Source organism: Brachionichthys hirsutus, chromosome 1, assembly GCF_040956055.1.
Source record: "Brachionichthys hirsutus isolate HB-005 chromosome 1, CSIRO-AGI_Bhir_v1, whole genome shotgun sequence".
NCBI classification, from domain to species: Eukaryota; Metazoa; Chordata; class Actinopteri; order Lophiiformes; family Brachionichthyidae; genus Brachionichthys; species Brachionichthys hirsutus.
In genome coordinates this window covers 6,504,105-6,522,186 of record NC_090897.1, presented here as the reverse complement: position 1 = coordinate 6,522,186, position 18,082 = coordinate 6,504,105, and the positions used below count along the sequence as shown (strand labels likewise).

General features: G+C 40.3%; 2 protein-coding genes across 2 annotated transcripts; both read right to left on the bottom strand.

The window, feature by feature from the left end:
* Window positions 1–254: 254 nt before the first annotated feature.
* Window positions 255–1,469, bottom strand: LOC137894220 (gamma-crystallin M2-like). Its single transcript, XM_068739701.1, has 3 exons — window positions 1,437–1,469; window positions 628–870; window positions 255–533 (listed from the first exon to the last, which is right to left on the bottom strand). Exons 1-3 carry the CDS (start codon window positions 1,467–1,469, stop codon window positions 255–257), a joined length of 555 nt encoding a protein of 184 aa, XP_068595802.1.
* Window positions 1,470–8,733: 7,264 nt separating this feature from the next.
* Window positions 8,734–16,779, bottom strand: LOC137893151 (AN1-type zinc finger protein 3-like). The gene is made up of 5 exons (XM_068738598.1): window positions 16,447–16,779; window positions 14,806–14,846; window positions 14,326–14,514; window positions 12,749–12,943; window positions 8,734–10,589 (listed from the first exon to the last, which is right to left on the bottom strand). The coding sequence occupies exons 1-5, from the start codon at window positions 16,527–16,529 to the stop codon at window positions 10,435–10,437; spliced, it is 663 nt and encodes a 220-aa protein (XP_068594699.1). The 5' UTR covers window positions 16,530–16,779; the 3' UTR covers window positions 8,734–10,434.
* Window positions 16,780–18,082: the final 1,303 nt, after the last annotated feature.

The following is an 18,082-nucleotide window of genomic DNA, read 5'->3' as shown; positions in this document are numbered from 1 at the left end:
TGATAATATTGAAAGATATCTTATGATTTGTATCAGACAGCAAATGTAAATATTAAAATTGTAATTTAATGTTGACGAGAACCCAGGAAGAATAGCAACTGAAACATCAGTCCTTGTAAATAATTTCATGAGCTACTGCCGGTAATATAAGTCTGACATGCACTGTACGCAACTGATGTACACTATGCTGATGTTAGGAAAGATACCAGAGAGTTAGTTCAGATTATGACAGCTTTATTGAGTGCAAAGCGAGTCTAATAACAGGAGTCTGTGATGCGTCTCATGCTCATGAAGCTCATTCCACTTCCACTCATGTTCATGAAGTCCCTGTACTCGCCGGGCCTGAAGTACATCATCCTGCCTCTGTAGTGGGGCTGTTCGTACATCAGCCAGTGACCATCCATAACGTTACAGGACATGCAGTTAGACATGCGGTAACGTTCCATGACGTTGTCACAATCGTCCATCAGCTCATGCATCTGACCGCCGTAGTTCTCCCTCTCATAGATCCTCATCCTGTAGGATCCTCTGTGCTGTATAGCAGAGGAGGAGTTGGTTGGGATTTGCAGGAACAAACAAGTGCACTTATAAAAACGACAGCAAATCTAGCCAGGTGTGAATGCTTACCATTGGGATTGTGCGGCAGGACCTGATGCAGTCGTTCATACCCATCATGCTCATGTAGTCGGCGTACTCGCCACGCCTCATGAAATACTGGTTGCCCATGTAGTTGGTGCGGTCATACACCATGAAGCAACCTCTCTCCACCCTGCAGGAGTGACACCTGTTCAGGTAGGAGGACATGTCTGGGCAATCGCTCATGCACTCGTAGGAGCGGCCCTGGAAGTTTCTCTCCTCATAGAAGATAATCTGAGAGGGGGGAGAAACAAATGAGATGCTCAGGTGTGACATGTCCCATGAGATGTGCTCATTTTAATTGAACAAAGTTCACTGTTTCTGAACCTGGCTTTATTTAGCTGTAGTATAACCTTCCTACTTTTAAGGGCAGCAGAAACAAGATGATATACAATGAAACAGTAAATTCTGCATTGGACCATGTATACATTCAGCAGATATGAAGCAATATGGACACATATTTGTTGATTTGTTTCAAGGGGGGCTTTCTGCCCTGCTCATTACAGTAATGGTAACTTTTCCTGCCAAAATTTGCCAGGCATTAATTTAAATGCTTTTTTTCTCTCTGTGGCAGGAAAAAAGCTCTTTAAGTGCTATAAGAGCTCATCAAAACAAGCCACAATCCGATAAGATAAGCTTTACACATTACTTTGATTCATTATCTTTAACAAATACTGTAGTTAGCTTTAAAGTATTTCTTTCACGTCTCACACTCTGCATGTAAAGGCTTCAACAGTGATATCCTGAATGTCCTGATAAGTTGTGGCAACATTATGAAAATGAAATGAGAGACCGCCTACCCTGCCCATCATGTTCATTCCAGTGGATGTCATTTTGCTCGTCTGTGGCTTGCTTGCTGCTGCTGCTGGAGCTCCTGTTGTTCTCACACTTGCACCAAACCGTAGCCCACCTAGTTTAACCCTTTCCTTTTATACCTGCCACACAAAATGGCTCTTTGTCTGAAAACCCTGAGCCAGCAACAGAGCCATAGAAATGGACTGAATATAGACAGATTGTCCACATTCCCAGGGGCCAATGGGCTCAGAAATCCTTTCAGCAGCTGTTTCTCGTACAGTGCAGGGGTCACGGTGAGGTGAAAGGGTTAACAATCAGAGGTCGCACCTTGGCATTGTTTTTTTTCGTTGTGAAACACGTTGGTTTGTCAGCAACATTTTTTCCTTATTTGTTGTCTCTGACACATTTATACAATCACTGCCTTTACAATTTATACAATCACTGCCTTTACTTGGAAAACATGAGACACATTTTTTTTGCGTATTGTTTCATAACATCCAGTCACTGATAGCATTAAAGCAAAGTAATTATAAATGTTAAGAGGAAGAGTATATTTAACATGTAAACAGAGTGCACAATAAACTCCTTATTTTTGATTACATAAAACAACTAGCATTTAAAACAAATGTCAAACGTGTAAAACCGAGACTTGGGATCATGACAGATCTTGTATCAGCCACTAGTTTATATTTATTTTATTAATCCTATCAATGACAGAAAAATTTGGGATTAAGTATATCCCTTAAATAGACATTATCTGTAATTTGGTTGGATTTTCTTGACTCTAGATTTGAAAGGAAAATTAATGTCACAAATTTTGGAAAACAAATTATTTAATCTTTGTTTCACTAGTCAATGCATATTTAATACAATTTTATTTAACAACAGAAAGTCATCTCAAGGCACTATAATTGTTTAAAGTGTATTTTTGTAATTATACTATTTAATTGTTACAACTATTGTTTATTATATTATTAATGATCAATAATTTGTTGCTGTTGTACTTGAGTAAATTAGTACATAAAAAAATTAAGTGAGTACTGTAAATCATTGTCATTATGGAATGTTCTCTTGGTTAATTTCTCATTTAAATGATTGAGCATTTGACTTACAAAATGTAGATAATAATGATTTAAAAAAATTACAAATAGAGAAAAAGCAACGAGATCAACTGTATGTGTATTAATAAAATGACTAACATAACTGACTTTTAGATATTATAATTGTTTACATCAGTGTGCCAATTTTATAATCATGTATTATTTACTGTGAAGCCATCTCTCCTGATGTGATGTGATGATGATGAATATATTTATTAGATAGAATGTTAAAGTACAAGTACAGTCAAACAATAGTATGTATTACAGTACAAGTACAGTCAAACATCCTGTCTCAGAGGAGCATTTTAAAAAAGCCCTTGCGGTCTTGTTTCCGTTGAAAGTCCTTCGTACATAAATCATCGACATGTGACAATACCAATAAAACTAATATTAAATTACTCAATTGATGCCAAATAACAATAAAATAAAAATAAATTACACCACAGATGCAATATAACAATAAGTTAAAAAGACACATACGATGTCACATCGGGAGAGATTTCTTCCAGACGCCAGTACTTGATTATAGAACTACGCAAACTACACAGGATTGACTGGATGGGTTCTCCAGGGTTAAATACAAATATTTTCAAACCAAAGTTAAAAAATCACAGATTTGTCACCAATCCACTTTTGCAGTTTACCAACAAAGTCTCAATATATATTTCTACATAACACTTATTTTGCTGCAGAATCAAGTCCTAAATTACAGATCAATGGGTTTAATATTCTCTTATGTCAGAGACCATCAATTTTCATTTTAACATCATTCCAAAATGCTACAATATTTGTACATTCCAAGAAAGCGTAAAAATACGTATTTTTATTCAAAACAGTTTTATTTTCAAGATATATTTGTGCTTCCAGATATCACCCTGATCTGATCTGTTCATATTATATTATATTTTAACAAAAACAAGCTTTTTCAACTCTACAGTTTTAATGTTGTAGTTATGAATATAAAGAAATATTGGTACATAATCAGATATAAAATATGTTGGAGACATGAGTGACTTAGACTTGAGAATACATTTATTGGAGTTGGAATAAAAAATAAATTCTCTTTTTTTGTTGTTTTAATGAGATGAAATCGCCTTCCTGAAAATGTAGAACAACTTATTGGTCATCTCGATCTCTCCGTCTGTATGAAAACATTTCCACCTCATCTCAGACAGACGTTTTCAATTCCATGGATTTCTCATTTGAAATAAAAGCGGAGCTACTGAGCAGATGAGGCTGCAGGACGGCATGAGAGAGAAGACTGCCCACTGTGTCCAGGCCTTTCACTGCAGCAGTCACAGCAGACATGATGGCATCTCTGCATGTCAATAATAAAAGACACATCATGCATGTACCAAATGTATTATCGAAACCTCCCACAGAAGAATGATCTAATTTGCATAGTGACAACACACACACATACATTGCACTTAAAACATACCTTGATGTTTAGCAGTCACGGATTCATCCATGTTTTTCCCATGTGATGAGATTTTCATTTTACTTCTGCACTGAGCTGTGGACTAAAGATTTTAAAAAAAGAACTATATTTACACATCAACTCCACTGACATTTCAATGTGTGTTCATTTCACTCACACAAAAGGCAGGTTTCTCTTTGAAGTGTGTTATTCTGCTTGGGTACTTAGCTTCATGTCTGGATCAAGAATCTAAGAAAAAGAAAGACAACAACAACATTTTATCCACGTTAGCAAGATCCTGGGAGTGGACAAAGTCAAGTTAAGCCAAGTTAAATGATAAGATGATGAAGGAAACACAGTATAAAGGATGCTGAGAGTTTGATATATTACCATTTTCAAACACGTATAGAAAACTCTCAAGAAGTCCCTCCAGCCATCAGGTCTTGTCTTCAAAACCCATCCTGCCTGTCTGAATACTAAATCAAGCCAATGTCAGTCAAAAAAGGTAAAGGGACAATCAGTGGATGCAACAATGCTGCAGATACTCAGTTGATTTAAAAATTGCACATTAGAGAAATTACTGCTATAATCTTCCCATAAATGCTACCTTTTTTAGTGTTTTTGCTTTTGTTTGTTTTAAGTGTGTGAACTTCTGTTTTTTACACTGCCTGGTACTGAAACGCGGACAATCCGTGGTACAGAGAAGCCTTTAGTTAAGCTCTATTCATTGAATCCATTAACGTCGCTCGCAGCTCAGTCAGCCTGAACTAAGGGCAGCAATGTACTAATAACAGGAAAGCATGCATCATGTCCTCACCGTAAACCCCCTGGCCCAAGGTGAGGGGGCAGACGCTGGAAAATAACACAATCCAGAAAAGCTCCATGTTTACCTCAGCTCCCTCATAACCTAAGAGAGAATGACAGACAGAGTGAAATAATGATAATAAAGTGACAAACAAGATGTGACGTCATTGTTATCTGAAAGGTTTTTTCTTCTTATGTCCCTTAAGCCGTGGAAACAATATTAAAGCGGAATCTGCCGGTCAGCCTCACAGCTCGCATCGTTTCATTCAACATATTTAAAGGGAGCGTGATTCAGTCACAAATGAAGCTTTGAAGAAAGTTTGCAAACTGGGCTGCGTGCGTTACAGAAATGGAGATTGGCAGGATGGTCTGCCGACCCCCTGAAGCCCCCCTGAGATTCCGCGGCTCATACGTATATTTTTACACATTTATATTATTTGTATTTTTACGCTGTGCTGTCGAATGAATTAATGAATGTGAATGAATGAATGAACTTGTGGTTTCTACGCAGTCATGTTCTCCCGGTCGTGTGGTGTCTCTGAGGTGCCTTCCTTTGGGTCAGTCTGATTACTGGCGCAGCGAGAACTCTTCAGGGCTCAGCAAAGTGGATTCCTTCGTGCTCCAAAATCAATTTTCTCTTAAAAAAAATTGTGAAAGTTACACATCCTCCTCCAGTTGACCAATCTCAGAGTGTCGTGAAGAGTTTTCTGGGCTTCAAGAACTTTCTGATTATTTCATCTTTTATTTAATGCACAGAGGAGCGGAGAGTGGAACCTGAACGCTGCTCTGCTCCAAAAGTCTTTCTTCCCAGGAGTTTAAAAAGAAACACGCTCCCTGTGCAAAAGTCAAGCATGGTCAATTTGGCTAAAATAAAATAGTAATGCTGGACACCCCGTCCACTTTTTCGTACCTTATCCGTGCTACTTTTACTTTTCTGTCTCTTTGCCTCTGACCGGAGAGAATATAGAAGAGCATCATCCACGAGCTCCCCTCCTCTCTGAATCAGCCCTGTGTCTGTGGACTCCAAGTGATGCTGGCCAAGTGGAGGATGTGCGCTGACTGAGAACGAGCGCCCCTGTGTGTGAAGGGAGAGAGAGAGAGAGGGCTGCAGTCTGGGGAGGGGAGGAAGACAGAGGCTTACGCATGCCGGTAAGCGCTAAAGCCTCACAACTCCACAGTCCTCAGCATCCCCCCCCCCCCCCCCACTACCACCGACACACCCTCTCCATCCTTGTAAGAACTGAAATCCTTAACACTAACACTTTGGTTAAGAATCAATCTCTTTCCTTCCTTATTTTGCTTTTTGCTTTTCATCTTGGGCTACAGCCATCAGCATTGGCATGCCTTGCCGGCAATGTATCTTCAAAGTCATCATGTAGAACAACATTGCTAGGCACACATGCACAGACACACACACACACACGCACACGCGAGTGGTATAAAGTCCTGTTTTCCAAATAATGACAGAAGCATCTGAGATTGCAGTTGCTTCTTGGACCCTGTTTCTTTGCTCTGACCCTCCTCGGTTCTGTTGTTTGCCTGGTTTTTGAATTGGTGTACGGACTTACCCCAGCATGTTGTCGTGCTCTTGGGTCCTCACCCTGTCACAATATCAGATGGTAGAAATGGGCTCAGACACAGTGTGGTGTACATTTTGAGGAGAGGAGACAGAGCCTGCATCAGTAGAGAGAAGAGGTACTGGCTTTTATTGATTCAGCCCCCCCGCCCCCCTGTATGTTTCATGCATAAAACAACACTGATCCTTATTACCAAGGCAGACTGCAAAGCCTTCTTAAGGAAGAGGGGAAGATGGAGAAACAAAGTAAGAGGAGAGGGAAAGGAAAGAGGTATGGTGGCATTATGGGACCTGAGGAAGGAATGGAGAGAGATGGGTAAGGAGAAATTGTGTAAGGAAGAAAGATGGAGACAGAATGGGAAGAGGAAGAGGGGGAGGGGAGTCCGAGTGTGAGCACGGATTGTTTTCTGCCTTACTGCCTCAGTTTGAGTGGTATGAGTAATTACTGTCACCGTTTAATGCCTGTAATGCTGCATTACTTGTTTAAATCACGTCTCCCTCCCACCAGCCTCCACTGCCTTGCAGTGTGTAATAAGGCTAAGGAATTGACTCAAACACAGATTGCAGGGATCTGTCTAATGATTCTCTGTGCTATTATCCTCTTTGCTGTTCTCTCTCTCTGTGTGTGTTTGGCCACAGGCAAACTCTAGCATTAGTGCAACAGTGGTTTAAATCCAGCCTCTCTCTCTCTTTCTCTCTCCCCTTGACTCCTTATTTAAGTTTTTATTACAAGGGGGGTAATCTCAATTCCTGCAAACTTATGGCCAATGGATGAAATATTTTATTTTCTAAGTAGAGTTAGAGTTGAAGTCTTCATCAAATTTCAAGACCTCATTTCTGTTCTTTGACATGAACTTCTGGGGCAAGAATTAACATATAGCTATAAGTTTTTTTCCAACAGCTGAGAGCCGAAAAATTGATAAGCAGTGCAAAGAAGTGTCAGCCGCTGTTTTCCAGCACAACTATCTTACTGTGTGGATGAAATAATGTTATTAAATGCTGTGTATTACCTTTGTAAAGTGGCTAAAAGACAATGTCAATAAGACTTATCAGCTTGTGATATTTGGTGTAGGTCCTTGGTTTGATTCCACATGGGAACCTTTTGTGCTGAGTTTGCATTTTCTCCACTTGTCTGCATGGGTACTGTCCGGGTTCTCCGGCTTCCACCGAAATCATGTAACTTAGGTGAATTGCTCACTTCAAAATTGTCTGTACATGTATGAGTAGTGATACTCACAGAAAGTGAGTATCTCTCTCTACATCTCCTCCGAGTTTTTTCTCATTTCCTGAAGCCCCTGTATGCTGGCCTGAAGAACATTGGCGGCTTGAGCAAGCGTGGTATCCGTTTTCTGAAGGGCTTGTGATGCGATATGGATGATGCGCAGGGCATTGAAGAACACAGTCAAACACACACAGAATGTATTTTCCCCAACGCTGTGAAGCAGACCTGAAGCTTCTGTAAATCTGTGGAATAAGGGCACAGAAATCTCAGCAAGGGTGGTCATTGTGGACTTAGAGTTTTCCACAGCTGAAACGTCGAGCCATCGGCAGGCCCATCATGTGTCACTCGCGGCAGAATAGTCCGCTTTCACTCCCAGCTGTTTCTGCTCATCCTTTGAAAAGCATGGTGAGTTCCAGCTTGACAGAAAACTGTGTACAGGCTTTCCATGGCACAGAAAAAAACCCAGAGGCCCCTCGGTTGACTTTGAAAGCTTCAATAAACACCAGATTTAATTTATGTGCCACACAGTGGATTTAGATATAGCATTGAGGTAATCCTGGTACATCCTCTGCTGCTACCCCGTAAGCATTCCCCACCATAACGGCAGCATGTATTTCCAGGTTTATCCAGGAACATTTGAGTTAGATTATGTATCGCTTTAGTAATCGGCCCTTTCAGAGCAGTCGACAAATCCAAGGAAATGCTCCAGTATTTGCATATTGTTTGTGTTGCGAAGGAATTACTTTGTTCGGATTTGAAACTTCAAGCATCATCAACCATGAGAGCGGAAAAAAAACATTTGCCTCAACCTCTTTGATTATTTCTTTCATCACCACCCCATGAGCTATTTATATGAACTCCTTTTGGGTTTGATGACTTGTGTGTGTGTGTGTGTGTGTGACGCTGATTTATGCTGTATACAAAATGATGCATCTCGTTTGGCAAGGAAGCTGCACATTTCCAAAGAGTTCCCACGACTGCTGGAGCTTTCACTTTCATCATGTCCTCTAAAAGCAAGTCCGCGCTTTCCCACAAATGACACAATTTCAGCAATGGCGGTGGCATAATCCTGGTTTTCTTGTACGGTTGTCTTGTGAGCTGTACTCAAACATTTTAAGTGCTGAACTCCCAGTCATTGCAATAAATACATTAGATATGATCATTCTTTATTTAATCCAGTTTTATTTTTCTTTGTAAAAGGAAGTTAGAAAAAATGCAAAGCAATTAAACCATAAAAAAGGTTATATTTTCCATGTCCCATTTCATCACTACGAAAAATTAACTCCACAAATTGTAAGCGAATATATAATTACTTTCCAAATCCTGGTGGACTGAAATAACTATTTATTTCAGTCCACCAGGATTTAGAAAATTATTTACGGATTGTTACTTTCAGAGCTCTACTCACCCACCTGCCATTTTCCTCATCTACAGCAAGTTACCTGTAGATGTGGAGGGGGTGAAATAAGAAAAATAATAAAGCAGTCGATAAAGGGAAGACAAGAAAAAGAAGGGGAAGACCAGAGTGAGCTCATAATCCTGCAGAGACAGGGCTCACAAAAGGAGGGACATTAAATACAAATGAAATGTGGATAAATTAAATGGTCTGATATGAGAAACCTGAACTATAAACAGCGTCATCCACCCTAAACAGGAACATTAATATGTTGTCATCTCAGCTTTATTGGCCCAATCTGTTTCATTTTGCCTGCTGGTCCTTGTTGTGAACAACTAAACTCATCAAACACGTAAATGCGTATTTGCAAAAAGATGTAGGTGTAGAAAGTAGTCAGAAGTCCTTTATGCACTTTAATGTCATCACATCCAGTAAATACTGTCCTCGTGACATGTGCACACCTTCAATATACAGAGTCCACACATTACTGAACAGAAACGTATGGTGTGAAGTGGACATGTCACATGTGGGAAGGCTGTGGAGAGTAAAGAGAGTAAAGCTGAGGACAAAAGGAAGAGCAAGAAAACCCACAAACAAATTAAGTTTAAATCAATCACAATCAAATATTGAGGATCACTGCATGCACTCTAAAGGCAACCATCTAATTCACACCAAAAGAACAGTGATTTCATTGTCCGCATCAGCACTGCAGGAACATCTTTGGAACAATCTTACAACAAATGGAAGAGTAAAAGGTGTCCCGAGGAGGAGAGGATGGATTTAGTGGGTGGAGGGGTGGAAATTGAACATCTTCATAACCTGAGGTGGATGATTAATAGCCGTTTGTATCTCTAAATGTTCGAGGGTTGACGACAGCCAGGGGTTGAGACACTAACTTTCAACTGAGGAAGGCTGGCCCAGTTAGCCTCACATAATCCATGCTGAGTGCAGAGAAAATAGCCTGTTAGAAGAGCAACAACAGGATAAACGGCACCAACGGAGAGCTGTATACAAATAGCATACAATCCTCTTCCTTTTCTTTTTTATTTTACGAGGTAAAGAGTCATATTAAACTGGCTGACTAGACAAATATTAACAAAAAGCCTTCTCCTATATCTGGTCTTCATCGTTCCATTAGTTTTTCCTGTATGCTCGGAACCTTACTAAAAGTGAAGCGATTGTGATTGTATACCGGTATTTCTTTTGCACTTTATGGTTCTCTTTCCCGGGTTCTGATTTTTCCAAAAGGCATCTTAAAATAAAGGACGTGATCAAGCCAACGGAAGTAGGACACAACTGTGACATGTTTAACATCTGGATTTCACAAAGATCAATAATTTAAAGAAAACTGTAAAGATTTGTATCCCCAAAAAATCTGAAAAAAACTTTGAAAAACAAAATGAGAAGAGCAAAAAAAAAGCATTTATTTCTTGCTTGTGATAAGACACCATCTGAACATCAAGACTCTTCAAAGGGAAAAGTCACTCAGGAGCACTCCTCTCCGATGCGCTGGCAGGAGCGGCCCACCTTGCGGTCGAGCTTGACCATCTTCAGGCCGGCCTCCTGACGACCACGGCCCAGGTGGTCGAAGAGACACTGATGCTGCTCTGGGAGCCGGTGGAGCATACAGAAGACATAACCTGGAGTGCAGCAGAGGAAGAGTGTGCAATTTGTTGAGTTTTCTTTTATTGTCTTTAGAATGATTACTAAATTATTCCAAAAACATTCAACAGTCCAGTCAGCATGTCTGTACATTCATAAATGTTCTAGCGCTTTCCCACTCTGCGGGTTACGGGAGTTACTGGAGCCTATCCCAGCTTGCTATGGGGCAGAGGCGGGGTACACCCCGAACGCGTTGCCAGCACATCGGCCAGGGTCACACAGAGACAGGCAACCGTTCATGCACACCTCCCTACGCTATAGATGGGCCTCAGGTAGCCAAGCCTGAGACCTGGAGAGAACCCTCGCGGACACGGGGAGAACATGCAAACTCTACACAGGTAGGATTCAAACCCAGTACCTTCTTGCTGTGAGGCGATAGCGCTAACCACTCTGCCACCGTGCTGCCAAGCAAAGTGTTTTATCTAAATACTGTGTGCAGCAATACTCTACATGCATTCTGTTAAATGGCCGAGGGCCAATTCTATTCAGGGCTTTGTAAAGTGTCATATATTCAGAAAAGAGCCTCATCATGCGGCTCCATTCAACAAATGCAGACAACCCTCATCTCTGCGACTGGCTGTCTCAACTGAAGCACTTTGATTGAAAGGCACTGCCGCTGGCGAAGGCTTGATAAGCTCAGAGAAGCTTGTTAACTCTCGTCGTCTCCAATTAATTCATTAATACTAACTATCATTGCTGGCATTCAATGAGTGGTGATTAAAAATATGCTTTGACAGCCGGTTGCAAGGCAATTCAAATCCATGTGATTAAAGAGCGCGGAAATGGAGTGTAATGGTGGTTCTAGAACATTTCATGCTACTGCCAGTAATGGTTTAGCTTTTCACAAAGAAATGCCGAAATCTCCCACGATGTCAGTCATCGTCAGTAAACATTAAAAAAAAAACTACAATATTTTACTGAAAACATTTTAGGTAAAAACTTGATTACTCACCCTATAAATCAGTTTTATATCTCAAAACTGATTTAACTTTAATCAGAACAGTCTTTACAGGATGCTCCTTACGAAAGAAAATCACAAGCCTGATTGCACTTCAGATGTCTAAATGGATGTTAATTCCATCAGTTGTGAGTCAAGAGAGTAAATATAGAGCACATCAATAGTTGAGCTGATGTACTTAATGCCATTTTAATTTTGGTATTAGAGCTCAAGCAGGGCAGCATCCACTGGTCATTATTATTTTGTAACAAATGGCAAGCAAAGCTATAAAGGTTAATTTATGAAGCAATCAAATTATGAAACAATAAATTAACTTGGAAAATGAAAGCCAAGGCAAAGTGCCAAATAGTAAAAAGGGTCCTGCTCCTCCACATCAGATGAAAACCTCTGATTTAATTAGCTTTTTAGGTTCCATTGCTTACCCTGCATCACATAGATAGTCATCACCATGCAACAGCAAAAATCTACCGAGTGTGTTCATGTTTGATTATAAATTCTGCATGAAGCATGCTTGATTTCGACGTATCAGACCTCCCTGTGAGACATTCCGTAGGAACATTAGCAAAGTAATCTGCAATTATTCCAATAGCAAGAAATCACTGTAATTTCCACCATTTTCCCTTCAGTCTGTTAAAAAGCCGGTTTTCATGGTACGCACTAGACTATTAAGAATAGTTGCTCCATTAGTTAAGCAGTGCCTGATGGGGGGGGGGGGAAAGGCAATTTCCAATTTAGAAATTATGGCCTGGGTATAAGGAGATGGCCTTTGAGCAGTGAAGAACTATGCATACAAATTAACGTACTTAAAAAGCCAAACAAGTTGATTAGCAAGTCAAGTATTGGTTTAAACTGCATTAGTGTTAGTAGCAATTGCCTTGTGTTTTATGTGCAATCTGCAACATTCAGGCTGTCTGTAATGGTTCCTCAGGGCAGGTAAAAAGCATCAACAGGTTGTTGATGCTTTTCACTGCATTAGATTTAATATTCTCTATCCTAAATCACACGACGAGTATTTAACAGGCCAATATTAACCGCTGAAAAATGCATTTATTATCTTATTCATGTGTGAGCCCCATGGCTGAGGTCTTTACTAAAAACTGCCACTACTAAATGTGTGTGAATAGGCCTGCTTGTTTAGAGCATGCGTGTTTGTGCTTATATAAAGTCGTATTGTCGTACCGCAGCGGCAGGATCCCAGCTCTTGCTGTACCAGCTCCAATTTGGTTTGACAGTGATGGCAACGTTTGCGGCTCCGCTGTTTAAACCCGCTGCATGATACAAACAAAGATGACGAGGATGAAGACGCTTTAGCCTCTGGTACTGCACCCACTCTTGCTCGTTTCTCAGGTGAAACGTCACTCTCTGACTCCGAGGCTGGAAACACAAGCAACATGCACACAAGTAAAAAAAAAAGAGTAATCGCTGTTATCTTCCACAACTGCAACTCAATAATCTAAATGCAAACATTTCTAACAAAAGAAATGGCGGTATAGATAGCTATGTGGAAAATAGTGCTTTGTTGTGAAAAGATACAAACGCCTTTGACAGTTAACCCTTTCCTCCCCGACAGTCATCTGGGGCTGCATGATTTCCCCCAGAATGTTGTCTGCAAGGCTTGAGACCTGCTCTCATGTCATTCTCCAACAATCTATTCCAACTTTGGCCGAGATATCTCCACATCATTTGTCGTAAAAACCTTAGAGTTCCGCGCTACTATCATTGCTGTAGTCGAATCTCGCCTGTAGAGTGAACTATCAATCTACAGGTGGGATTGGGGAGGAAAGAATTCATCAGCCTGCAACACATGGTTTTAAATGATTAATCTTCCCACATACAGTAATACCTCGACATACGAGTGTTCCGGGGCAGGAGCGAACCTGCGAGCAATATTTCGCTTTGAGATACGAGCAACTTCCAGATGCTGCCGCTAAATGGCCGAGCGCGTCGAGCGAGCTTCACTCATTAAGTTCAGGTATTGAAGACCCATCTTATTTTCCTCCAGACACTAGCTCGGTGGTCACAGTCAGCTCGGCCACCAAAGCCCGAACTGTCGGTTGACAGAGCCCAGACTTAGACTTGTGACCTCTGCATTCTGGTTCGGCTGATTTCACCATCATGTTCTGGCCAAATGCTCGTCCGTGCTACAATTTAGATTGTTTGGATTGAAGAAAATGTATTCCCATAGAAAACTGTGGCATTGCTGTGTCACACGTGCAATGCACAATGCCAGCGCAACAATGTGAGACGATGCAAATACTCACTCACTGGTAGTTACAGTGTGCCTCTCTGCAACCTTTAAAATTGTAAATGTTATTATTGACTAGATGACCATCTTTAGAATGTTCTGAACTGGCTGGCCCGTGTGCACCCTCTAGCAGATGTGCTACAATGGATGCCCATTATTCCATCCTCCGACTGGAGGGGGGGAAATAACTATTTGAGCTGAATAAATTAACTCTTTCAATTCCATTAACGTCTAGCTAAACACAAACATTCACTGCCAACCCTGACATTGAATTCTGCCTCTCTTCAATGGCCAAATAACTCAAGAACAAAAAAGGAACACACTTTAAGGAGCAGACTTTAGTCTTTCATTTGGTTTGGTGTTAGCATAGTCAGAGTTCAAAATATTCTGAGGCTTGAAAAGTAGGGCAAAACGAGCAAAAACTGGAGCGCTCGGCATATAGCGGAGCTGAAAATGGCTGGCACTGAAAGAGTTAATAACATTAAGTTATGATTATTAACAGCTGTCTCACCATCCTGAGCAGGTACAGGTGGCGTTCCCCTCTCTTCCACTGAATGGTCTTCTGAGGCGTTAGGCTTTGACATCAGTGACTGGCCAACGCTGCTGTTTGTGTCATTACAGAAGATATCTTCTTGGCTGCTGCTAGAGCTCGAGGAAGCCTTTGACATGCAATCATCATCCGTTTGTTTCTTCTCAATGTCTGTAAAATAAAATGAAATGGCGAGAAGTATTAGGTTTGCAGAATAACATGGTTTGGGGCTGTGCAAGTGTGACAGAGGGAAGATATGCACATGTTTAGATGATGCTCGATTTGATTTAGAAACGCACACTGGCACAGTTCTGCTGGGATCTTATGTAGCTAGATATAGTTTTCTATTCACTTTCGCATCATTTTTTTTAGTTGGAGGATTAACTACATAAGTATTGAATTAGGAAATACCAACAAAATCAAATTAAAAATCAATGAGACACTGCAAGATGGAAAATTTACCTGCAAAACATTTTGAGCAGAGATTCATAGTTTTGCTTGACCTGAGGGAAAGAACAGAGGGAAAGAAAACATTATTATATATATATATTCTTTCAAACGTATGGTTTTTTTAATGCTGGTCCCATCCTGACACCAAGAATAACATTTATGTTACCTTAAGTCCCAGATATGACTCACAGTTTTAATCAAAGTGGAAACTAATATTAAATAATAATACATTTTATTTATTTAGCGCTTTTCTAAAAACTCAGTCGCTTTACATTGTGTACATAACATAAAAAACAGCATGTTTACAAAAGATAAAAACAGCAAATCAATACAGACAATAAAATAGGAACTTGAAAATAAATTAGATAAAATATAAAAATATAAAATTATACATTAAAAGCAATGTTGAACAGATGTGTTTTTAGTTGTTTCTTGAAGGTGTTATGATCAGAACAGGCTCTTAGTCATTCCTCTGCCGTCTCTGAACCCCAATGCTTCATTGGAAAAGATCAATTAGGATTTCACCTCAATATAAAGTGTGGTCTATATTTGATCATATTTAGATTTAGCTGTCTCTGCAGGTTCTGTCATCTGGTACTGCATCGAGTTAAATCACAAAGAGCAAATGAAGAATAAAGTGGGCTTGTTTATGTTTGGTTGAAGACATTTCACCTCGCATTCAAGGGGCTTCTTCAGTTCTAAATGACTGGTAGAGGGTACAGATACTTCTACTACTGCTGTCTTTAGTTTTTCAGAAACACCAGCAATACAGGGGATGACAACGAGTTCCCGTTTGTATTCCCTCTCCTGTTCATTGTTGTTTATGTTGACAGATTTGTTAGTCTTGACAAATGCCCAGTTAGGACAGCCACATGTCATAAGAGCATTCCGGATGTGTTTCTGCTCTTTGGCTGTTCAGAACAGAACAGAAGGAAAGTTTGACCGTTTTGAAAGAGAAGACCTGAGTCTGAACACACAATAGTGAGCCGAAGGCTACAAACTAAATTACTGAATGTAAAAAATAAATAATCTATGCTGCAGTTTAGTAGTGTAGTCTTTACATATCCTTTTGTTTGAGTAAAAAAAAAATAAAAACATTATCTGCATATGACATATTTAATACATCAATTAAATTAAACATGTCATTAACTAAATGAAGACGCCTACCTGCCATTTATAACTATTTAAACTTTTAAGAACTCTTCCAACACACTTGAAACAATAAAATGTGCAGGTGCGAGTTGTGCTAATGAACACGTCCTGTGTAAATATGAGTCCATTGTGTTGATGAGCAACAAGTTAGTACACTTACGTGTAATCTGCTTTACAATTGATTTGAAAAAGGTAAATCGCTACTTTCCAAAGTTCAGATTGGTATCTCTCCCCAAATGTTCCATTAATGAACAGAATACTGTGAAATTAGCTCATTTATTAGCGCTGTCACAAACCTGGCGGATTAGCCCCCCCCCCATTCCTATCTCTGGTTCAGAGGCCAGCTGGCCTTAGCTTAGCAGCTAATGCTACAAAACAATGGGGAGGGGGGAGTAGAAACAAGAAAAGCTGCTAAAGCTAACACTCTAATGTCGAGGCTAGTGGGAAGAGACAGAAAGCTTCGGCGTACAAAGAGTCTGGTTAATATTTATTTTAACTTACCCCCAGAAACCGCAGGGGCAGCGCGGGGGCATGATGTTAACGTTACCCGGAGGCTTGCTGCCCTCGCTCCCCGTGTCCCCCATGTCGGTCTTCCGTGCGGGGCTTTCCGCGTAGCAGGTGAATCCGGGGATGGACTGAGGGCCTCGTTTCTGGCGTTTAAAGTCCTTGTCTTTGTCAAGCGAGCGATAAATACCCGGAAAAGATATTCCTCCGCTGTGTGAGGAACGATTTGCCGACACGAGCGGCCCCTGACTCCGTAAACTTTGGACAATAAGTCGTTTAAACAGTCCAGTCGTCAATCCCAGCGACCGGCAGAAGCACCGAGGGGGGATCCTGGGCCGATCAGCTGGAGTGAGGAGCAAACCACTGCGAGAGGACGGGGGGGGGGGGGGGGGGGGGTATTCTATTCGAGCGTAAAAGTGACCAAAAGTTCAACTGACGTTTCGTAGTGAAGAGGGAGTGGCAGAAATATAGTTGTAATAACTTTATAACACCAAAATATTATTGAAATAATATAAAGTGGTTATTCAAATATTTGTTTTGCCCTTACTTCAGTTCACATGGTACGATCCTTAAAAAACAAATTTGCTACATCTCCAAAGCGTTTAACAAATATCGGAAGTCCTGGCAGGCATGTATTATCAGCTTACATAGGCATCTGATTCTAGTGAATTATATTGATCCCTGAAAAGTAATTTTTGCATTACACTAAACTGACTGGAATGATGTGCGTGTGTCAACATTATTTTTAAGAATAGTTGGTCAATTCCGATAATATGGAACCTATATAATGTGCCACACCTAAGCTGCAGTGTGTTTATTTCGTCTTCAAAAAAATATTAATAACTCAAGACAAATAATCAACAAAGTCAGTGTTCAAACTCTTCTGAATGATTGCCTATGCCTTTTGTCATGTCATGTTGTGTTTCTGATGGGATATTTGGTTTCAAATAAACAATAGTAATTCAGTGTGGCAAACATTTTAGTCCTGTTGTGGGAAAGTTGTTGCTAATCGCCCACATCCTGAGTCCAGCCTCGGGCTTGGTTGTCATGGAGGCATTTGTTGGACAGCACTTCAAAGAAAGTTTACCTCCCCTAACTTACTGTACACCCTCTCTCCCATCTATAAACACTGTAGCTTCTGGAATTAATTAGACACTGGATCAAACATAGTAAATTCAGCTCAATAAACATTTGTGTTTTATAACTTGTTAAGTTATTAAACATGTCATGTCTTGTCTTTTATCAAGCATGGTCACTTTTATTGCCAGTCTCTTCACCCTTCTGTATATATTAAGGGATGTGAATGATGACGACCAATGGTTTTACTCTTCACACAGGGACACTGCCAAAGCCCTCTAAAAATGTGAAGACAAATTTCCTTGATGCAACAAAATTGGTCTTTGAAGGCCTGTTCTTTTAAAGAGAGTTTTTGCTGCAAGGGCAGCTACCATATTTCAAAAGCATTTAAAAAGCACAACTTAATCAGCTTGTTGTAAAGTGTGTGGTTTGCAGGACATTTTATTTTTGATTATAAATCACAATCTAATCATTATTCACGGTTCACTCCACCATCAAGCAATCTCCTGCAACCCACATGGAACCAATGTCATATCCATATTTTATAGGTACAGTA